The sequence below is a fragment of the Dermacentor silvarum genome, chromosome 9 (genome assembly GCF_013339745.2).
Source record: "Dermacentor silvarum isolate Dsil-2018 chromosome 9, BIME_Dsil_1.4, whole genome shotgun sequence".
Taxonomy (NCBI): Eukaryota; Metazoa; Arthropoda; class Arachnida; order Ixodida; family Ixodidae; genus Dermacentor; species Dermacentor silvarum.
In genome coordinates, this window is record NC_051162.1 from 143,222,694 (window position 1) to 143,246,519 (window position 23,826).

The 23,826-nt window shown below is 48.0% G+C and overlaps 1 protein-coding gene across 2 annotated transcripts in view; it reads right to left on the reverse strand.

Annotated features, from left to right (window-relative positions):
* LOC119463954 (histone-lysine N-methyltransferase PRDM9) overlaps nucleotides 1–21,368 on the reverse strand; it is a 37,700-nt gene extending 16,332 nt beyond the window's left edge. Inside the window, exons 1-3 of one of the 2 annotated variants that reach the window (XM_049656645.1) lie at nucleotides 21,049–21,368; nucleotides 9,742–9,889; nucleotides 7,249–7,836 (exon numbers count right to left, since the gene is read on the reverse strand). In XM_049656645.1, coding sequence (XP_049512602.1) covers nucleotides 7,464–7,836; nucleotides 9,742–9,889; nucleotides 21,049–21,166 — 639 coding nt within the window. In that variant the 5' untranslated portion in view covers nucleotides 21,167–21,368 and the 3' untranslated portion in view covers nucleotides 7,249–7,463. Of the gene's footprint in view, nucleotides 1–7,248; nucleotides 7,837–9,741; nucleotides 9,890–21,048 lie in introns of those variants that run through there. The other variant, XM_049656646.1, reaches the window with a different exon arrangement.
* Nucleotides 21,369–23,826: the final 2,458 nt, after the last annotated feature.

A 23,826-nucleotide genomic window follows, 5' to 3' on the forward strand; every position in this document is an offset into this window, starting at 1 on the left:
AAAAATTCGGAATCGAACCCACGACCTCTCGTCCCGCGCGATAGATCGCGAGCGTTTAACCCATTGCGCCACAAACGCATTTGCAGAGAGCTACACAGACGCGCCTTATATATCTAAAGCCCAGACCACACGTACGCTTGCAAACGCGCGCAAGCTCGCGTCCGCGCGCCCACGCATGCGCAGACGGTGCGGCACGGCTCGTACGCGTCGAAACGCGGCGCGATCTCGGTGATCAGCTCCTCTCAGTTATCGCGCGCCTGGGCTGCCTCGCGTCGGCGTGCCTGGCTACGCAGCGACGGCGCGGTACATTCAACTCTCAGTTAAGCAGAATTATACCATGCAAGAAAGTGCTTCTTCTTCACTTTTTGTGCTGATCTAACAGCTCCAAAAGATAACAATTGCGTTTATAGATATCAAAGCATTTTGAATCACTGCCAACAACGAAATACGAAGTGGCGTCTGTCAAGGTGTAAACAAGTGAGGCCAGTGAGCGCGCGCTGTCGCGCGTATTTGTGGATGCAAACCGCCATTCCACGCTAGGCGCGGCAACCGCAAGGCGCGTAGACGCGAGCTTACGCGCGTCCGCAAGCGTACGTGTAGTCTGGGCTTAACACTCCTCCGTGTACCCGCGCTCTTGCTCGGGGCGGTGCCGCCGCCTACGAGCAGAAAAGAGAAGTACTGCATTATGACACTAACGCGCACCGACAGTGAACGCTTCGGTGGTGTCAGCACTACGACGCCTCGATGCCAGCATTCGAAGGGACGCTGGCATCAAGAAGCACTACCAACGCCACCTAGGTGGCGTTCACCGTACTCAGCACAGCGGAGCGTGGCCTCCGCAATTAGCTCTGAAAATGTTTCTGAAGTTGATCGCGGAGGCTGCAATTACGACGCGCTGTACGCGCTGATTTGACTCGGTGACGATTCAGTTACGTGCTTTGTCTTGCGCGTTGTATTAGTGTGTCAGTTACGTGCTTCGTCTTTCGCGTTGTGCTAGCGTGTGCAGCGTAGTGCAGCTTCCATATGCACGACGGTTGCTCATGGTCATCGACGTTGGTAGTCGTGATGGAGGAGACGTGCCACCAGGCGTCAGCGTGGGTGCATCAACGCCTAAGGGCGCTTTAGCCACAAAACACCAATAGACATTATATATCAATGTGCAATAAACATTACACTACTTCTGTGAAGACACGTTTCACTTTCGTGTTCTATACCGATTCCTATATAAGAGGGATCAACCACATTTTTTAAATAGGTGTTTACGTGTACACTGTTAAGATGTCACTCTTTCGTTAGACTTTACAGAATCTAAGAAAAAAAAATCACCCAAGGCTAACTGCACACTTATAACCTATGAACTATATTACATTATGTGGCAACGAAAAAAAAATCAAAGTGAAGATTGAATATTCACAAAGTTTTACAAAATACGCTTTTTAACTAAAACCATTACGATGCATATTCCAATTAATAACTTGCAGGTGGTTAATTGTAAAGGCATATTGACTTTGAAAAAAAAATTCTCAAGGTGGCAGCGGTTTGCAGATACAGTCCATCAAACTTGCGCTAAATAACGCGGTTGTTCTATTGGATGTGTTAAGAAAATGTCTCTTTATGCGTTGAAACACAAAATTAACTGTAACGCCAATTTTTTCGCTGCCCACTTTGGGAATGAATATTTAGCAACTGATGCAGTCTAGAGAATTCCTTCTAAATTGATGCACCGTGTCAACTCCCTGGCTTCAACTCGGTAATTGCAATATGTGCCGCCAAGTAAATGCTTGAAACCTAACTAGTGCAATTTAACTCATAGGTCAATTTCACTCTTTGTTTTCTCGATCGAGGCATATCAGTCTATTTGTGTAATTCAGCTCTATGATGAGGACTGTTCTATTTGCTGCAGACGATGTTTTATAGTTCTGTCTAGTACAAGAAACACGGGGTAGAAACTACTGCTCGGAATAAATATTAGAACAAATACTGTCTGCACGTTGTAATGCATACAACACGAATGAAGTATATAAACATATTGAAGGAACAGAAGGAAAAAATTTCGAGAGCCCCCACCTCGCCCTAATGTCGATGTTACTGCGATTAGCATTGAAACGCTGTGGCGACACCGCATTCATACCACAAAAAGGCTTGATGTATTGGGACCGGGCGGCCGTTGTACGCCACCACTGACGCGCTTCCGAACAGCGCCACTGCGGTGATGTTGCGAAACCTGGTGTTAAGCGTAGTAGACGGAGAGACGGTCATGGCATTGCCCGTGCTCCTCGGCTGCGGATTTGTACGCCTCATGAACTGGAAAACGGTATCTAGGACTGCTAACTCGCGAAAGAGACGCCGTTTCTATCAGCCAGGGCATGCCTACGATCTTCCATGAGCGGCAGACACAAAACACCCGGACCATTATTGGCAAGTGTGCTCTAGAGACGTAGCCCGCTGTGCCGAGCTACGGTGCAGTCCTGGAAGTAAATTTTCAGACCTCTGCCGAAGACACGACTGGTGACAAGGCGATGTCACCGTGCTCGTTGATGAGCAAGTCGCGCCGACAAAATCGCTCTGTCAAAATCCTCATGGTGCTTCTATAAATTCTCAAAAATGTTTACTTTATGTGCGCCACCCCTTCGTGCTGGAGTAGCTCCTATGGTGTTGGGCTGCTCAGCCCAACGGCGCGAGATCAAGTTCCGCCTGTGGCGGCCGCATTTCAAGGGAGGCCTAAGGCGATAACGCCCGTGCGCGATTCATTGCGTGCACGTTAAAAAGGTGATCAAAATTATTCTGGAGTCCCCCACTCATGCGTGCCTCATAATTATATTTTGATTTTAGCACGTAAAACCCCCAATTTAAAAAAAAAAGAAATGTGTGTGTTCTAGGGCAGGCGAGAGAAATTAAGGGTGCAGGAAATTTACATTAGGTAGAAACAGAAAGCATCGTAAAAGCAATATGGGTAGCTAAGTTATAACATCTCTGGTTTGAAGGAGCCTTATAAATAAATGAACACTCGGTTCTCAGGGATTTCCTTGCATTATACGTTGTTCTGCTGCTGCCCTCGATTTACTAAAATAGGCAACCTGCTTATGTTCGTCTAAAGGAATGGCCAGGTAAAGGGTGATGTGAAGGCCAACTCGAAAGTGGCTGGGTTACGTGTATGGTTAAAATAGAGCTGTTCCGGAAATGCTTGAAGCAAGTATTCGCAAGTGAGATTCTGCCGTTATGAGCACTCATTGCCAATGTCGCTAGAAAACTGCACGTTGCACCTAGCTTACTTTTGATGGAAATGAGGTTTATGGTAAGCGCACTTTGTGGAAAAACGTTCACCTTCCCCCCGTAATTAAATGCATCAGAATTAATTCCTGAACCCTAGCACATTTCTCTTTCTTTATGGGTTCTACGAGGTTGATGGTAGGTTTCTCTGGTGCACTCTGTGAACCAAACAGGAAACTTTGTGCATATATTTTTGAATACAAGGCCTTTTTAACTGAATTTACATGGGTAAAGCGTATCTGGAATCTGGGTATCTTGTAACTACTTTTAGAAATAAAGGCTTCGTTGGGTGACATGTAGGCATCATAAGAACTTCACAATATTATTAAATCATACTTCGTCATACCGAGAGTACAGATCAATAGTCAGCAACTAAGGATTGCTAAAAGACTGGTGTAAGTAGGCGTAAAAGGGTTGGGATGTGAGTGTCTGGGTTGCTGTCGCCCTCTGCTGTGACGCCGCCAAGTGCAATCTAACTTAACTGCCGCATAGATTGCCCGAGTTTAAGCCAGCCAGGCGACTATTTGTCATCGCGTCGTTTCCATGTTGATGTCCTTAAATATTAATAATCATCACCCTCATGTCTTAATGCGCACCCGCCGCCGCCCCCTGCGGGATGAAATGCGCGCACATCGAGGCACAGTTAAGTTGTGAAGGAGAAATCTCCTCGGAGAGAAGTAGAAGCGCAGCCCCGATGGCAATAAGTTATGCGGCAGTTGATGTTAACCTATGGTCAAGCTTATTCTGATTATTTGTAGCTTGCAGTGGAGGCATGTGGCGTGACATACCCATCTGCGTACACTTGCGCAGTGCGTTCTCACACTGCGTAATTATGAAAGAGGGTAAATTTCGTGAATCATTTGGGTGGAATGCATGCATCCCCGTGATCTGCGGTCTAACCAACAGTTTAGGCAGGACGCACGGAGATATTCTCAGAATGCTAGCTCTAGAGAATCTGGATTGTATTATATTCTGGTGGCGCGATATAGCACTCGAAAAGCTGCAACCTGGGTGCTTTGCGGGGAGTGATGAAAAATGACAGTGTTTAACTAGCGAAGGTGGACATGAAGAGGTTTGCGGAGCATGCATACGCAGCTTCGACAAGCACGAGCTTTTGATTTTGTTCACATCGTTGACGTGCACTGTGGGGGGCTCAAGCATGTGACCGAATTCTAAGCACGGATGGACACCGTGTATTCTGATACATCCTAGCCCAGAAAGCCACTCGAGCTATTATGCAGTACCTGAAGGCGACAGACTTTAGTGCCCTTCTATAGGTACGCGGCACCCGGATGAGTGCATAAGAAAGTTCGATGAAGACGCATGTCTTCTCTGTCTGTTTAACAGCTGAGCTGTTTACGCCGGGTGTAATGTGTCTGCTGCATAAAAAAAACCCTTCGCCGAGTGATGAGTGCCTCGCCATTGCAACCGGGCGCAGCTGGTATGACGTCACGCATTGCCGCCGCCCAGCCGCGCCTAGCGATGACGTCGCTGCGCAACACTTGTGCACGCTTACGCCCAGCTCTACCTAGCTGCGCGAAGCTCTTCTCTGCGCGCCAAGCCTTGACGTCATTGCGCACCACGTGATCGACTGCTACAATAGCTCATCGTGTCGCCGTGCCAAAAAAAAAGAAACAAGGCGGCGACACGAGTAGCTGTATGTAAAGGCTCACCTCCGTGTCGCGGATACGAGTTTGGTGGCGCCATGGGTAGACCCAAGAAAGTACACACACCTGAGGAAGAAGCTGCGCAAAGAGAACAGCGCCTCCAAGCCAAGTCGGAAAACAATCGTCGACGCAGAGCGAAAGCAGAATACCGGGCTAACGAGGAAGCTAAACGATGTCGAAACCATCGAATACCAGAAAATGCAGCTCCCCTGCGCCTTCAGCCTTGCAACAGCAAAGCCATGCAAAGCTAGTCGCCGTTTCTTTTTTTTTATCGCCTCTCTGTCACCCTCTCCTCGTGTAAGGTGGCAAACTGGACAAGCTCTAGTTAACCCTCCCTGCCTTTCCTTCCTATTTTCTCTCTCTCTCATTCTATCATGCAGCATCTAAAACGTTCACATCAAAACAAAGAACAAGCAACAATGCGGTAAAGTTCTGCCGCAGTACGAAGAAAAAACGAAGCACGCGACCGCGCTGAAGCAGAGGCTCGGGCAGATCATTCAACTTTACTCGTCATTCAGACACTAACGAGAAGCGGCGCCATGGTATGTCCTCACCCCAAATATTAGAGCATGGTGAGAATGAGCACAGACCCAGACTGTTGCACCTGGCTGTCATTTTCTTCAAGAACATCTCAGTGGACGAAGCTATTTCTTGCATAAAACCACACACATCGCTGCATTTCTGTAGGAACTATTATTTGGGTAGGACGTTACTACAAACGTTGATGAAAAAAAGAAGTTTTAGCTATGGGAATCCTTGCCTTTTCTCTTCGTTCGTGTTGCTCTATCTATAGGCCACTGCGAAGCGACGATGGCGTTCTCCTAATGACAACGAGATCGAGAGTACAGTTGTCCGAAAGAGCGTCTGCATTCCGATGTTAGCGGTTGGCTAAAGCGCTCGTGGACCGTGCTATTGGTGCCGGTAAGAAACGCAGATGGTCAAAATCAGTCAGGATCCCTCATCTACAGCGCCTCTCGTAGCCTACCGCGCAATTTCACAAATCTTTCACCTCCCCTCCTGAACACCCTCTCGCACATGATATAGTATCCCCTAGCCTTTCTTTTCTGCACACGTACGCATGCTCTTGCAATTAAAAAGGCTCAGCAACCATACCTTAAGTGGGTTTCTATATACTCGTCTTATTCTCTGGAAGTAAGGCTGGGTGTAAAATTAGTTCATAAAATAGATACATATATATGCATATATAGTAAACTTATAACTACCCCCATGCTTTGGGAATAATAAAAGCATATGGAAACCCACTGAACGTATGGCTGCTGAGCCCTTTTCATTAAAAGAGCTTGGATATGCGTGCAGAAGAGAGCCATTACATGTTTTCGCGCATGAAACGCCACATCAGTGCTTAAAATGAGCCACTCATCACACCAGCTAAAAGAACTTGTCGAAATAATCTACGAATATTACAGTGTTTAACACAGTGCACTAGCTCTACCCCCCTAAACACACGTCTATCGCACAATGAAGGAAGCCTCTCTAACCCATTGATTGTGACGGCAGTAAAGAACTATACGTGTACACCTGACTATAAATAGAGCTGTGATCTGACACTCGATATCCTTTGACTGAGCAGCTCATTCAAAGTCAGATTTTGTTTTAAAGAAAGAGGCTGTGTTGAGTTTGAGTGCGCGATTCTTTGAGCTTCAGCGAGTGCATACCATGAATACGCAAGTCTGACTGAATCTGCAATTCTCCCTAATAAAATCTTTTAGGAAAATATCGGTGTTTCAAGAAAATTGTGATCTTCGGGAAATGCCGTCAACTCAGCAGTAACGAGATATAGAATATATGTTTCTGTATATCGTTAGAACAGGCCAGAATGTCTTAAAACTAAGACGCACTACGACAATTTTCAGTCAAGTCTTTCCTATTTCTCTCGGAACATTTATTTAGAAAAGACATGATATGTTACCCTGAACACAACTGGAGTCGTTAATACTATGGGAGAATGCACCGGACACTTACATCTTGAAAACATATGACGTGATCTCACCGCCCCTTTGCCGGATGGTCTATTGAAATTAGAGCCACGCTTGTCGTAGAGTTATTTACGTGCTTTCTTGTGATACAAGAGTAGCCTACTGATTAGATTAGTTGAACCAAGACTCGCAGTATTATTGGTCATTCCGGCGTCTCTAAACGTTCCGGTACCATTCAGTACCCGAAATTACCTAACTCATAGGTGCTTTGGGCCGCTATGTACAGAATGCAGTTTCCGGTTGACAATTTTCTTCACATAATTATGTCCAGTGCCCCATTGGCAATTTACTGCCAGTTTCCGTGTTATCCTACTTTTTTTACGGCGTCCCTCTCTATTTCTTTCCATCAACTTATCTATATAAAACTAGCATTGACATAGACGAACACCAGTGCAATATGTTTTATATCTTGATCCAGAGTGCTTGATCCAGAGTGCTGACTCAGCTCTGAGCTGGCAGTCCTTGCTGTTGTCGTGTTGGTTCACCGCAGTTTTCCGACCCGCCAAAGCCGTCGCGCTAATCGTGCCGGTCACTCCACACCATGCGAGTTCTTTTCGTGCCTCCTGGCACTCACGCGCTGGGTGAACCCGTCACCGCAGATGCGACACGCGTACGGCCTCTCTCCGGTGTGCGAGAGCATGTGCCTCTGCATCACGTCTTTCCTGGCGAAGCCCGCCCAGCACTCCGGACACACGAAGTTCTCCGCGTCTCCCAAGTGGGTCCTTCGGTGGCGGGAGAGGTGGGACGAGTTCGAGAAGCGGCGGCCGCAATCGGTGCACTCGTACCCGGTCCTGGCGTGGATCCTCACGTGCGAGGTGCGCGCGTTTCGCCGAAGGAAGCTCCTCTTGCAGATGTCGCACACAAAGGGCGGCTGCTCCTTGGTCTCCCCTTGAGAACTCGACCTGCAAATGTGGGAAGCATAAGAGAATTAATTTGCTCCTCAGGAGATATTCCAACAGCCGGGAAAAAATACAATGCTCTATGGCATTGTAAAAGCACTTAAGAGGATGTCTTCCATACTGTGACGTAATTGCGAAACATTTCAACCTCGCATATATAAGCAGACGGGCGCGTGTTCAGCTAGGGACAGTCACAGGAGGCAGCGGTGAACTTCTAATGCATAGCATTTTAATCCGGGTCGTCTAGAATTTTTCGTATGTATCTTTACGTTGCAGTGGGCCGATCCTGCAGTCAAGGCAAGATAGCGAGTAAACATAAAGAGACACTGGTTTGTTCTCCTGATTAGTCATCGCTTCTCCAAGATTAGCTGTACGCCATCGCAGACACCATTATAGACAAGCTCCGCCCTCAGCGGCCCGAATCCAGGGAGTGTCCTAGTGCGAGATAAATTTTATCCCCTGATGTCTCTTGATTACCCTGGAAATCCTGTGCCGCATGCTTCCCTATAATCTAAAATGTTATCCTGACGCCTCCATTCCCTGGTATTCTTTATTTTCGCATGCTAAATGATTTCTGGGCCAGATCACGCGGCAAGCGGGAAGTCCTCCCTGCGGAAAGAGGCACGATGAACAAGTGGGACTCCCAGAGAGAAAAAAAAAAAAAACGGTGGCCCCTTTTGGGACGTACTCTATCAGACCTCGTGTCTGAAGGCACAGAAAGGTTCGTTTTTGAAAAAAATAATAACGCAGTTTAATGCGTGTATTTGCTGCGGTGAGGATTTTCAAGCGAAACTTCAGCATACCCTCCAGGACTGAACGTGACTACTTCTGCTATCGGGCGGAATAGCGCATACACAGGAAATACAGAAATGCGTGCCAAATCCTGAAACCGAACCTCCATCCTTCGTCTCAAGAGCCCGATGCTTATACCATTAGGCCTCAGTTGTGTTTCTTCATACTTGTCCCTTAACACATTGGAAACCTAATTTGGCAACAATCGCACACAGACGTCTCGTGCAAATGCCAAATAATCCTCTAATACTTTTTGGTGCGTGCGTATGATCGCTTACGACGTGTGAGCGAGAGCAGACCAGTGGAAAAGCACATCAGTGCGCCGGTACCTTCGGCCACAGTCGCTGCAATAGAACGGGCAAACGATAGTCAACCTTAACACTGTCGCTCGAGTCATACTTCTTTCGGCATACACCTATCCTCACCATTCTTTTCTCCAAGGACATTAAACATCGCTACCGTCTTGGCGACATTATTGCGCAGACATGTCACGGTGTGCTCTCGCACGAAGTGCTGTTTACCTTTCGGCATGGCTTGTGAACGGTGTAATTTATATACATAAATGTTGCCGGCGATTACACGTTGCAAAACAGGGCAATTGTACACATCGCGTTTGGTCATGTAAACGCTTCAGGAGCGCTTAGCTTCGCATTGATTTGTGTTTGATGTGCATATTTTAGGCACCGTTTCTCGTTTCGCGGCGTGATTCCGTGGAGAACAGAGCTTTGCACAAGCACATACGTAGGCTTAGTACAGTTGAGGCTACACATTAAGTCGATTCGCGCACACTGGCGGTACACATGCGTGCCGTTCTATGTGTCCGCATTGCGGCAACACTGTCGCAGCAGCCATCAGCAGCAGCGACGGTCAGCATTGTCTGTTAAGGTTCGCCAAGTAAGGTTAGCTCAAAAAAACTACAAATGAAAGCATGCCGTAATATGCTGACGTCTAGATGCGTGAAATTTGGGGGTATTTTTCACAGGAACAAAGGCTTCCCGCACGACGCCTTTACCACCACGAGTTGTATCAACCAGGCACGTAGGACAATGGCAATGTTGGTCTGAATGCTCACGCTTTCCTAATGAACTATGTTGGTCACCCTGTGTAACGGCTTACCCACTCTGCGATGACAGCTGGCTCTTTTGATTCCTTCGTGCATGCCCGTATCGTCGGTGCCTGTTCAGGAAGTCTAGCGTCGAGAAGGAAGCAGGGCACATGTCGCAGTTGAACACCGAATTGGAAGTGCTAGGCACTATTTCTTCACCTGAAATAGATTATGCGGTTGAGGCCACTCAGAATCTTGCCTGTCAACTCTTTCAAACAGCGATCCTAAGACTGTCAGTCACAATCGCTGCTATTTTCCCGAGCTACATTTACCTCGATCCGCCACTGCTTCCTCGTTAAGCAATAAAGTAAGGCTTCATTATTTACGCGGGCAAACGTTAGAGAGAATATAAGGCTGCGAAATAATTTTAATCAGTGCTACTGGTCGAGTAAGAGAACGCACACTGCCGTATACAACTCATGCGAATATTAGCAGTACGCTGGATGCGCTCTGTAGTGATGCAGCCAGCGTACTCTACATCAGGGTTTAACGCATGTTCGCTGGCAACGACTAACGTCTTGTGGCTTTATCACACACAATCTGTGCGATCATCCGCATAGAGGTAAGGTTGCTTTCATTATACGAGCAGATTGAATCCTTGGTTGACTTAAAGAGCTTGTTTGGTGTAGCGGTGAGATGAAGTTTATTGAACCTGCGTAGGTGTGTTGGTGTGCGGAATCAAGGGCCAACTGTTGAGCAGAGGAGAGAGTGCAGATGATTTTATTTGCGGGATTGAGTGATATTAAGAGGAGGCAGGGATGGGGGGCAGATAATGTCTCGATGATTACCATAGAGCTAATACAGAAATTGCCTACAGTTCATATGACAAAGATACATTAGATGAAGGGAAGTTTGACACATATGAGACAGAGGAGCTGTCTGGCCAACATTTGTTGAGGAGCACGGCACTTCTTTTGCATGGTGAAAGGAGTGCTGCCGTAATTATTTTCCTCTAACATGAATCTTAGTCCCCATCAAAACGCCATAAGGTATAAGCATAAACTCTGCTGCAACAAAAAAATTATGTAGCATATTTATTTCTCGTCGTACGTGTTTCCATTCTTGAAGTGACTTTTTCTAGCTTGTAACGCTTCCAGTATCTTTCCAGTGGCACTTCCAGTTCATTCTTGTACTACAGCTAGGCTTGTGGGGCGCAGCATATAATCAGCTGTAGCGGCAGTCAGTCGTGTGATCGTTCATGATACACCTTTGCTCTTAGTCGCTATTACAAAATTTGGTCGTAATATATATATATATATATATATATATATATATATTATATTATAACATAAAACCAACCGACAATGAAGCCAACAGAAGCATCGGGGAAATTACCTGTGGCTGAAATTGACTTGTAAAAAATAATAAAGACAAGGGACATCAAAGTGGACAAGATAACTTGTCGCCGGTGCGAGTCGAACCCACACCAACCGCATTGCGCGTGTTGCAAAACTCATTGTGCTACGGCGACGGCTATCAATTCGTCCACTAACTTAGGTTTACGAGATCTGGCCCTCTGAGTGTTAGCCAGCGCCACTCAGGGCAAATGTGGGCGGATGTGGAAAAGCCTTGATTGCCCGATGGCGTCACGTAACACGTGCGCTTAGGTGAGCACCAGCCTCCATTATATATATATATATATATATATATATATATATATATATATATAATGAGAAGAAGGGAAACCGAGGGGCCCAAGTTTTATCAGTCACAGCATGACAGGGTTCTTCCGCATGGCGCCTCTGCAAATAACCACCACAGAAGTTTCTAGCTACGTTTGACAGCGATGAAAACACACTCAAGAGATTACCCCTGGAACAATGCGCGTACCCAAAAAAGCATTCAAAGCAGTGAGCTTGCGTCTTATCATTACGTGTATACGTGCAAGTGCTCAAAACACTTTGCAGTGTGAGCGTTGTTTGCTACGCTGTTTACTTCAGCTGTGCACACGCACTACATTTGTTATCCGAGAGGCGTCATCGCTCACAATACCTTTTATGGGCTGATCAATTTCCTTTATTTATTTTCCCTATTTCCATGCACAAGGAGTCCAAGCCAGACAAAATCGAAGTGCAAAGCGTATCGCAGATCGAACATCTTAGTCACGCCCATGTTCCGCATGACACAGGTTTTGTGTAAACAGGAAAGTGCAGGTAACCTTGCCAAAACGTGTGCCCCCTGCACTGAACAGAATTTTGCTCTGCGTGCACGCGTTCACTATAGCCGATCACGGCTCCTCTCGTCGGTACAGAGTGCTAGCATGCCATGCGGTCGAAGCTCACGCGATTTAATAAAAATGATGGAGGCTTACATATTTCCTTGCGCTGATTACAGACAAGGCAAGACAAGAAACTTTAAGAGAAGCCTGAAAAAGTGCAGCAATGACTTTTTGAAAAAAATCACCGCATATCCACGACGTGAATGATGATGAGTGGGCGAAGCACCGTGGCATCATTCGGGTAAACCCGAGCTACGGACGAGAGAGAGTAAGAGAGCGCGCGTCGGGAACGAAAGCTCTTGTGGACAGCAGCGCCCCTAGCTACGGACAAGAGAGTGAGAGCGCGCGTCGGGAACGAGAAAGAGAGCGCCCGTCGGTAATGAACGCCCTTGTGCACCGCAGCGCCCCTAGCTACGGATGATAGAGAAAGCGCGCGTCGGGAACGAGAGAGAAAGAGAGCGCGCGTCGGGAACGAACGCCCTTGTGCAACGCAGCGCCCCTAGCTACGGACGAGAGAGAGAGAGAGAGAGCGCGCGCGCGTCGGGAACGAGAGAGAATGAGAAATAGAGCACAGCTGCGCCTCTAGCGGGAGCGGCGAGTACAACGGCGCGAAGGGGGACAAGGCTCGACTCAAAGGAGCTTCGCCCCTAAAAATATTCGCATTGCGGCACACTTTAATGAAAATGACGTTAAACGCGTAAACGATGAGCAACACGAGAACAAGGAGCCAACGTTTCGACAAGTGGACTTGTCTTCTTCAAGGCGACATATGCTATCCTCGGCACAGTATATATAGACCGGGTTCTACTAAAAGGGAGGGAAGGTAAGGCGGGTGGGTGAGGTAATGAGTCAGAGTGTATTAGCGGAGAGGGTGTAGAATTGAAAAAAAAAAGGTAATGCGCTACTGATAGTCGGTATAGAGGAATTTTAGGCAGCGCCGTGTGTTAGCCGATTGACGTGTCATTGTAGGTTCCTCTTTTCGTGGAAGGGGCCTGGACGACGGGGAGGACGACTTGATAATATTGGGTGATATTTTCGTGGGATGTTGTTTATGTTCGCGAGGGCATTAGAATACTTTGTTATAAAGGCTGGTGGTCTATCAAAATCTGGTGTAGGTTTTTTCTTAGCCAATGCTGTCTGCTTCTCTAATCTTGACGCGACATCATAAGCCAAGTCGAGAGGAATTTGTGGATGGTTTGGTTGCGCTAGCGTTACTTTAAGGTCATTTAGGTGGTGGCTATAATCGTTGTCTTCACTACAGGCTCTTCTTCTTCATCTTGCTTGTCCGACAAAAATTCTTCGCTTGCAGTGTCGCCGAGGAGAACACAAGTGCGCTTGTCGAAGCGTTGGCTCCAGCTCTTACCTTGTTCTCGTGTTCCTCATCGTCTTGAATTTCCATCTCCTGCATTCTCCGTGTTTTCCCTGGTTAAACACGTAAATGGTACAGGTGCTGTGTCAGCTCACTGCCCAGACACCAGCCGCAGCCTCATAGCAATGGTATGGCAGTGTTATTTCTGTTATGCGCTGGAAACAGCCCCCATTTGAAGGAACATCATCACAATTTGACGGTTGCGAGCGCCTGAGTAAATGTTATTGTTATAGCATTTATAGGTGACACGAGGCGTTTTCGCCTATTTAAAGAAATATGTGTGTGATATAAAGATGTTCTTTGAAGAGAACTCAAGAACACATGATGCTTTCGGTCATCACTGTGGTATCAAGGTATCGGTGGTGCATGTGCTGCCTGCACGTGGAAAGTTGAAACCCTGAGATGCGAGAGATGCGCCACGGTCGATTCCAATGGATCACGAAGGTTGGGGCGAAGAGCGGTCCAGACCCAATTGCCACTTATATAACAAAGGCGGTTATGGGAGCAGCTATCGAAGCGCGACTAGGTGAGGAGGAAACAAAGACTGCTAAATGAAAAACATTTGTAATTAAGATCAAGACACAACCTGACTTCATTTACCGTAAATAAAATTTCTAATCAAATTTAAATACATGCCGAGAGGAAAAAAGTTACAACTCTCTATCCATTTATCATTAGTAATGCACATTACTCTTTCAACGCCGGACACAAAAAGGGCCGTTCACTCAGCTATTAGTTGAAATGCAATCCAGCTCCTGCAGTGTTGAGAAAGGTGCACCCGTTAGTTGAACTGCTACTATATACACGCTACCCTAACATGTTGGATTGTTTGCTTGCTGCTAACTTTTGTCCGCATTATGGTGTCGTGGTGTCTGCGAGTTGTCTTTCATCGTCGCCCAACGCGTTCAGTTAAAAGTATGTACTGACCGCCAGATAATTATTCACTTCGCTGTCTACGTTCGGCAGCGCTGGCCGACGGACTTGGAGTCCAACGAGGCGGCCAGCACTGACCAATCAAGGCTTTCTTCGGCGCGCAAAGAAATGACGTTCAGGGCGTGGGCGCGGTTACGACAGCTGTATGACTGGAGTTCTGCATCATTGCTTTCCGCGCTAAATGTTCGGAACGGCCATAGGGTCGAATTGCGGAGCATTTGAAGATATTGCTCAAACGACAGGCCGTATCAATAATTTTCGGGCCTTTTACAGCAAAAAATGAAGTGACTTCTATTTTTAACGACTATGACGTCACTTTTTTGTTCAGCCGAAAGTGCTTTCTCGTCACAGAGATGGAGCTATGCCCCATAAACCACCGATGGACCGCCATGTTTTGAGCGTCTACCAGGTACATTTACCTTCGATCCGCAATGCGGTTGGCTGCAAAAACGACAAAGCCTCAGCGGACTCACCCTCACGCTCCATTCAGTCAACTCTATGAAGCCCACGCAGCGTTCTGCATTCTGCTGCATGAATGACCATTGTGCGCACAGACACTGGCGTTCCCGCAGAGCATCATCATCATCAGCAGCAGCAGCAGCCTATTTTTTTTATGTCCACTGCAGGACGAAGGCCTATCCTTGCGATCTCCAATTACCCCTGTCTTGCGCTAGCTGATCCTGCAGGGCAGCATAACAGGCCATTATTCACACAATTACCGAGCGGAATGGACTGTTCTTCACGCGACGAACGCTGGTCAATTTATTTCAGTTAATATCGTGTTGCACTGCGATTCCAACAAAGCCGGTGGTGGTGCTCCTCGTCTGGCCAGCATTGCGAAGCGCTCAGTAGCTACCAGGGCGATGTTTCTGGTGCGCAGAAGCAGTAGCCCCGTGCGCTGTGTCGTACCAACATGTCATTCCTGCGTGTTTTATTGCGATAGCAATTATATGGACACTTCTACCGGATTTCTGCCGTCGTCGTCGCCGTGAGGTTCCATATGGATTTCAAGGGCGATAAACAAAATGTCACAGTTTCGCCCTAAGGGCGAAGCAATGAATGCGATAGCAACACAGCAATGTCATACGAAGTAAGGTGAGCGGCTTTGGTAGCAATATGAATTGTAGTAAACATGAGCTGATTAAGTAAGCAGGTGTGCTGCGGCGTAAGTAGACCGACATGAAGAGAGACTCGATGACCACGAGGAGGCGCGTGTGAAACGGTGGTGTTGATGAGAAGCGCGTGCGAAGGGACACACCTGTAGCGCTGCACTGCCAACCCGGGCAGCATTGCATGTGTAGCGTGCGTTGGAAAATGTGGCCCGACTATTACTAACTGATTGAGCAAGCGTGGTGTGAGCGCGCACAAACAAACATGAATAGATCACACTGAATGACTGCAGACAACGACTGTCAAAACGCTGGCAGCAAGCGCATATATACGCCGCAGCAGCGGGCGAAGGTACGTGCGGTCTATCGCTTCAACGGAAACTGAGCGGCGAATGCACGGCGCATAAAGGTCAGAGCCGTGTGGAGATAAGAGACGGTGCGGACGAGCGACGAGCGCGGTTATGGGCAGCGTAGAAGTGCCCCCCCCCCCCCCCCGCGCTCCCTCCGGCGCTGGCTTCCCGCTTCCTTGCTTGCGTGTGGGTGATTGAGTGCGTTCGCTCTCCGTGATAGCGCGCGTCCCCGCACGCTTCCGCTCGGGCATACGGCGCGCGGCGAAGATTTTATCTATAGGGAACCTCACGGCGACGGCGACGACGACGGCGACGGCAGAAATCCGGTAGAAGTGTCCATATAATTGCTATCGCAATAAAATTGTCGCCGCGCGCCGTATGCGCGAGCGCAAGCGCGCAAGGGACGCGCGCTATCACGCAGGGCAACCCCCCCCCCCCCCGCGCGCGCTATCACGGACAGCGAACGCTCGGCGGAAAGAAAACGTGACCGTCGCGCGAAAGACCGTGGGGGTATGGGAGGGAGGGAGGGAGGGAGGCGGGGCGCCGCTGTGCTCCAGCACCAAAGGCGTATCTTGCCACTCAATCTCCCACGCGAAAGCAACAAAGCGGGAAGAGGGGGGAGGGGGGGGGGCAGCTTCTCCTCTGCCACCAAATTCTCCTTTGCGCTTTGCCCGGGGAGGCTGGTCGTCCGCACCGTCTCTTATCTCCACACGGCTCTGACCTTTGTATGCGCTGTGCATTCACCGCTCAGTTTCCGTTGAAGCGATAGACCGCACGAACCTGCCCTTGCTGCCAGCGTTTTGACAGTCGTTGGCTGCGGTCAGTCAGTGTGATCTCTTCATGTTTGCTTGTGCGCGCTGACACCACGATTGTTAATTCAGTTAGTAAGCCAATGTGTCCAAGTTTATGCAGCCGATAAAACTACTATCCCTACCCCGAATAGCTCTCTACTAATTTGCTATGGCAATCGATGCTTCGCCTTTCGGGCGAAACTGCGACATTTTTTAGAACAATGTTTGAAGGACTTCAGCACACCGCTTAGCCCAGCTGTCGTTTGCAGTTCAACCGCCTTCAGGCGAAACTGCCCAATTTCATTTAAACAAGATGCAGCTATTTGACGTGCTTGCTCAGTATTTCTAAGGTTTTAATATTCTGTTAATTACAAACATATCTCGTCAAAGGACCTAAACATTCTCGACTCCACAGAAATTCAGCGTATGCAGTAGACAACTTTGTGAATATATATCATCATCAGCCTATGTTTATATCCACTGCAGGGCGCAGATCTCTCCCTGTGCTCTCGAATTACACCTGTCTTGCGCTAGCTCATTTATATATATATATATATATATATATATGGTTTGTGGTCTTACGTTCTAAAACCACGATTTTATAGGAGGCATGCCATGGTGGCAAACTCCGCATAAATTTTTGCCCCACCTGGGGTTCTGTTACTGTGCACCGAATGCCCAGTACATGCCAATTTTGCATTTCGCCAAAATCCTGATGCGGCTGCCGCGGCTGTTATTTGACCCTGCGACCTCGTGCTTATCAGCGCAACGCCAAAACAACTACGTCATCACTGGCGGGTTGCTATGTGAAGCACCTGTACTCTCGGTATCGAAAGAAATGGGAATAGAGGTGAGTGCGACCCAAGCATCACTGAACGTACCGTGCGCGTCGTGGGCGACTTATTGCTGTTGATCAGGACGCGACTTCAGTTTGCACATTAGAGTTTGCTGAATGCACGCGTGACTAGAGTTTGCACTCAGAGCGGGAATTATCGCTAAATGCGATGGTGTCTGCTCTACTGTGAAAGCGTTGTATATATATATTTTTTCGATGCCTGTTTTCTCTCTTCGCCTCTCTAGCATGGATTCAACTACGTGTCTATTGTTTACACTACTTCGGACACAGCATTTCGCCGTCAGGTTTTCACAGCGTAGCTGTTAAGGGCTCACCTTTCGATCGTCGCGTCCGGCAATATAAAAAACTCTCATTGGCCGTACGCTGTATGTGCGAGTGAAAGTGAGCGAGGGCGAGGGACGCGCGCTTTCGCGGGAAGCGAACACACGGCGGAGAGAGAGATTGTGGTTGTGAAGAGGAAGAGGCGCTCTTCACAACCACAATCTCTCTTTCCGCCGTGCGTTCGCTCCCCGCGAGAGCGCGCGTCCCTCGCCCTCGCTCGCTTTCACCCGCACATACAGCGTACGGCCAATTAGCGTTTTTTTTTTTCTATTGCCGGATGCGACGATCCGAGAGCAAACGCGACTTCCCAGTGGAAGGGGAGTGGTGGGCGAGTAGGGCATCGAGGCACTCTAGACTGTGCGTGTGCGTGCCCGATCCCCACTGCGGCGCCTGCGCGCAGCCCTGCCGGCCTCTGGCGCCGACTCTCTCTGAGCTCTCGCCCACCTCTCGCCTAAGACAACGGCGTTTAGCCGTTCGTCACGTAGCCAGCGTTTTGACAGCGGTGGTTTGCGGTCACACAAACAACGTGCACAACTGTTGTCGACGGCGGCGCCGTTTTGCCCGCGTTCGCACCGAACGCGCGCGGCGTTGATGACGTTTTTATGAAGAATGTGCCAACCTTTGCCGTACACCCTATGGCGGTGTACCGTAGCGACCATAAGGCCATGGTCCCTATGGTCACTAAATAAATGAAAACCGCCGGATCATATAAGTATACTTCTCATTCTTTAATACTTGAAATAATCAATTACCCCATCACATCTTAATAGTCATAATTGAAAATACATCATTTCCACCATAGTACAGTTTCGCTGGTCTTCCGTCTCCACCCCAGTGAAAGGGCTGACAGTTTTTAACACGAAAGTGTTTTATGCCGGGGTCCACCAAGACTTCACTGACGTATTTCCGTCACGGAAATACGTCATAGAACATAATACAAAGAAAGAAACCAGAAGAAAAAGTTCCACAAACATGCAAAATTTGGAAATCGAACCCACGACCTCTCGGTCCGCGACGATAGATCGCCGAGCGTTTAACCCATTGCGCCACAAACGCATTTGCAGAGAGCTACACAGACGCGCCTTATATATCTAACACTCCTCCGTGTACCCGCGCTCTTGCTCGGGGCGGTGCCGCCGCCTACGAGCAGAAAAGAGAAGTACTGCATTATGACACTAACGCGCACCGACAGTGAACGCTTCGGTGGTCTCAGCACTACGACGCCTCGATGCCAGCATTCGAAGGGACGCTGACATCAAGAAGCACTACCAACGCCACCTAGGTGGCGTTCACCGTACTCAGCACAGCGGAGCGTGGCCTCCGCAATTAGCTCTGAAAATGTTTCTGAAGTTGATCGCGGAGGCGGCAATTACGACGCGCTGTACGCGCTGATTTGACTCGGTGACGATTCAGTTACGTGCTTTGTCTTGCGCGTTGTATTAGTGTGTCAGTTACGTGCTTCGTCTTTCGCTGTTGTGCTAGCGTGTGCAGCGTAGTGCAGCTTCCATATGCACGACGGTTGCTCATGGTCATCGACGTTGGTAGTCGTGATGGAGGAGACGTGCCACCAGGCTGTCAGCGTGGGTGCATCAACGCCTAAGGGCGCTTTAGCCACAAAACACCAATAGACATTATATATCAATGTGCAATAAACATTACACTACTTCTGTGAAGACACGTTTCACTTTCGTGTTTTATACCGATTCCTATATAAGAGGGATCAACCACATTTTTTTTTCACTTGAAGTAAGCATGTGCCTTGCCCTGAGCGCATCCGCGAAATGTGCACTGTTCAATCGAGTATTGAAACATGTGTGAGCAACCGGTGCTCGCACTGTAGTGCTACGTCAACTATAGTGGTTTACATAGAATGTCATTCTGACTCGGAACGTATAATCAGTGGACATTTTGTCTAATATTCATAATCATGCAAGAAACCACGAAATAGTATACGGGTGGTTTTAGCCATGTCCAAAGCACACATACCTGTTAATTAATACAACACCACATGATAATAAGCGGCTTCCTTACGAGGGTGTGGTACCTGAGATGCCTTATTGTCACATAGGTGCTACATAGGAACCCGCCAAATCGCGCAGGGTAACCAAATAACTGCATACACGTTTAAAAGAATCCTTCTGCAGATGCAGTCGCAGAGCATTCTTCATACACTTTCTATTCTCTTGACTAGGAAAATGAGCGCATAAATGGTATTCAGGCCATTACGATGGCACCCCTTCACCTGTGCTGACTACATGCCGAAGCAGCACGAAAGACGGTGAACAGCACTCACAGCATCCTGCCACATGCATAGGCAAGCTACCTGAGCCGGTATTTTAAAATTTATATTTCCCGTACACTTATACTCATGCCATTTTTGACTATCGCGGACTGTTGCAGCGCAAGCATGGGAACATTTCGCTGATAATGCAATCTGTGGCACGAGCTGGGCGCACTGAGTTCAAACAATGGTGCTGTATATCCCGCTGCAATATACTCAGCTACAAGTTTCTGTAAACTTGTTTTGCGATACCGCTGCAGGAGCGTCACTTGCATCGCCGCCTCTGCAGCTGTCCACTTCGTGTGGCTGTGAAGGCAGCGACGCGACTTGTCGCGGCTTTCTTTCTCAGTATCCTTCCCGTTGCTGTTCAGAATATGTGTCACCTCAACCCAGCACAGTAACCGCGAAGCCTAACGGCGTTTCATTCAGCTGCTTCGATTAAGAAAATATTGCAAAAATAGTTTACACACGTAGTCATGCAAATTATTCACGCAACATCCACAATGTCTGCGTTAATCTATACAACCAATTCTATTCTTGAAAATCATCATCATCATCATCTTTAGCCTATATTTATGTCTACTGTTTATATTTATGTGTTATGGTAAACAGTTTTCAGGATGGAGGAGTAGGTATATTCAGTAGTTATAAGAAATAACGCGATACACCTTGTAAATCTTTATAACTAAATACAACTTGGGGACAATGGTAAGAGTGTTATGAAATCGAGCGGGAGGCATCGCTACAAAGTCGCGGTCCTAGTGTTCATTGCGCAAAAGTAGCACGTGGGCCACGAAGACGTAATGCAGCGCATCGGACTGTATTATACACCACGGGACCAAGAATGTAAGCACATGACAATGAGGTCGCACAAGCACTTTTTTTTCTCTGCATCTTGGCCGAGGAGCAATGACATCGCCGCAGCGAAGAGAAGCAATCTTGACACCGCGCTCATCATCATGTTATCCACGGAGTGGTTGCTCTGCAAGCTGCATTGATGCGCGCAAACTGATGCGCGCAAACATAACAAGAGCGCTGTAAAACGCGTCTCGTAGCGGCTACAGCTAAGAAAAATCCAGCGTATACTTACTTGTTTCGACGGTCACACTGCATGTGTCCGTCGCAGCGACGCAAGACATGTTGGGGTAGCTGGTCTCTTTGTCCGATAGGCGTCGGCGCAGCTCATGCGAACCTTGCACGGACGACATGCTGACATGCGTGAGGTTGCGGACCTGCTTCCTCCTCGGGTTCCAACGCAGAACAGATGGGGCTCTTCTTCTTCCTCGCCGATCGTGTCATATGGCCGCAGTGGGACATCTCTCATTGCTGGGCTTTTTCTTCTTTTCTCTGTATTTTTTTTTGTTCTTTTTGCACATTCCCGATTCTCGGAACGCGTCACCGTTAAGAGACATTATCATCACTATTATCGATGCGGTGCAATATAATCAGCGCGGTCCTGCACGCAATGGCCACTGCAAAGTTATTCTGGAGTACAATTTAGAGTGGCGTCACATCTGACCAGGGTTTCTTCTTGAGTTGCCTAATAAGAATAACCTAAGTAAAACAGTTCCTTATAACTGTCCTTTTCAACTAGTGCGCCGATTTGTACGTTTTACTACGTGTAATGCAGCTAAAATGTGAAAACTATTACGCATGCATTCTTTATCAATGCGCGTATTCGAAGGTAAGTTGCCACAATGACCAATTACTTAGAGCACGTCATAGTTGTTGCACTTCAGATATCACGGACGAAACTTCAACTACAGGTTAAACTCAATCTACCGAAGCCCGATTTTACGAAGTCTACGATTTTATGATCCAACAAAGAAAAATCCATCCCCCGGCAGGTACCTAAAGGGTTCGACGTTGTCATCAACCCGAATGAACGGAACTAATTGCCACCAAACCCGATTTAGCGAAGTCTCCTGAAATAACTGAGTAAAAAAAGTCGTGATTTCTTTCTAATTTTTACACAGACGGGTTCTTCTTCGGGCCTGCGGCCTAACGCTCTCGCTTTAAAACATCTACGCGGCCTAATTAGGGCCATAACCTTATTTTGACGAAGCTGCACGCAGCGCCCCCTGCAGTCGGTACCAGACGGCACAAGGAGCGGCGGTGGTTGCTTTCGTGATTTCATGGTTTACTCGACAGATGGCACTCATCGTCTTCTCATGACTTCCTTTCTCGGCCTGCTCGCACAATCACTACATTCGTTCTCTGCGTCTTTGTATATCGGCAACCTGTCATAGCTTCGCGTGACCGTCTACATGGCTTGCATCTTACATCGCACAACCAATTCGGGCAGCTTGGGGACTTTCACAAGGGCGGGCGTGAGTTAGTAGCAAATACAATGCCGCGATAGCTTTTGGGTGTTGCTATGATACAATTTCAAATTCCGTAGGACCGAAAAATCCCTTTCTCGATTTTACGAACTTCCGATTTAACAGAATAATTCGAACGTGACCATCACTTCGATTAATTCGAGTGTCAACTGTATTTCAAAGGCAATAAATGCTACTGTGAAAATCGCAAACAAACTAAAGTGACACGCGTTCATTTTTCTGGGCGCTAATTTTGTAGCGTTCTTTCCGCTAGATTCAGTGTCATTCTTAACAACCACCGTTCATGACCGGCTGATCTCACCGATAACGCAAGCGGGGTGTCAGTCTGATCACTCAAAAAGCTCAACAAGCAGTAATAGAAGAGGAAATACCAATGCTATAAAATGGCTGCGCTGGTGAGTTTCGAAGTTTCGAGAAAACTGCTTCTTCTTGCGCGAAAGCACTACTAGCCTACCAACCTGGATTTCACCTCTGTCTCTTTGAAGCCTCTTCTTCTATGCCCGCGAAACGATCGGCTCAGCCTCCAGTCGCCTCGGACGGCGCCCACGTGCGCCGCCGAGCGTGGGTGTCGTCACCGTTCTACTCTGGGTGGAACAAGCGGCCACGAGCGCCCACCTAGGCCGCAAGACTCCCCTAGGCTCCGGGAGAAGGGTAGGGAGGGGGGGGGGGGGGGGAGGGGCGTTTTAAGCCGCGCCCTCCCGCCCGGGCCGCTATGCCTGGAAAGCCATTTGCCGCGGGGACAGAGTCCGCGCGGCGCTATGTTTTCGCAGCTCAGTTCAGGTTGATGCGAGAGGAAGCACGAAGGTCAATTCGCTCGCTGCTGCTGCCGCGGTTACTCGCTCGAGCATTTTGACAGCGAGTTTACGCGGTCATCGAGGCACTTGCGTTCATGTTTGCTTGTGCGCACGTGACACCATGCTTGTTGATTTAGTTAGTATGCCTATGTTTACAAGTTTACACTGCCGATCAAACTAGTATCCTTAGTCCGTATAACTGTCAATAGTTTGCTATCGCAATCGATGCTTCGCCTTTCAGGCGAAACTGGGCCATTTTTTGTTTATTGCAGCTTTTGACAAGACAAAACAGAGTGCAATTGTTAAAACGAGGCAGCTTATCTTATCCGACAAAAATTAATTAACCTTTCTTCAATACATCCAAATCATCAAACAATGTAATCCAATCGAGCGGTTCAGACGGCGTCGTATACACTTGTCTGTACTATACAATTGTTGGTATGAAATGTTCACGCACTGAGCGTGCAATGACACCCTCATGTCCAAACTGCATACGCGTTTTCCATGAGCTGTGGAGGCCAACGAGCATAATTCCGTCCTAATGAATTTCCGAGGTATCACGGGTCGAGTTATAGATCTTTCATCATAGTCCTCTGTAGAAAGTCCCAGTGAAAGACTACACGATCGCACGCATAATTATTTCCTTCAAAAAGCAGCCAGCTCTTTGAAACCCAAGGCACGTGCACCATGTCCTACTACTCGGTCTCCTTGTCTTGTGACAGCTCGCCCTTT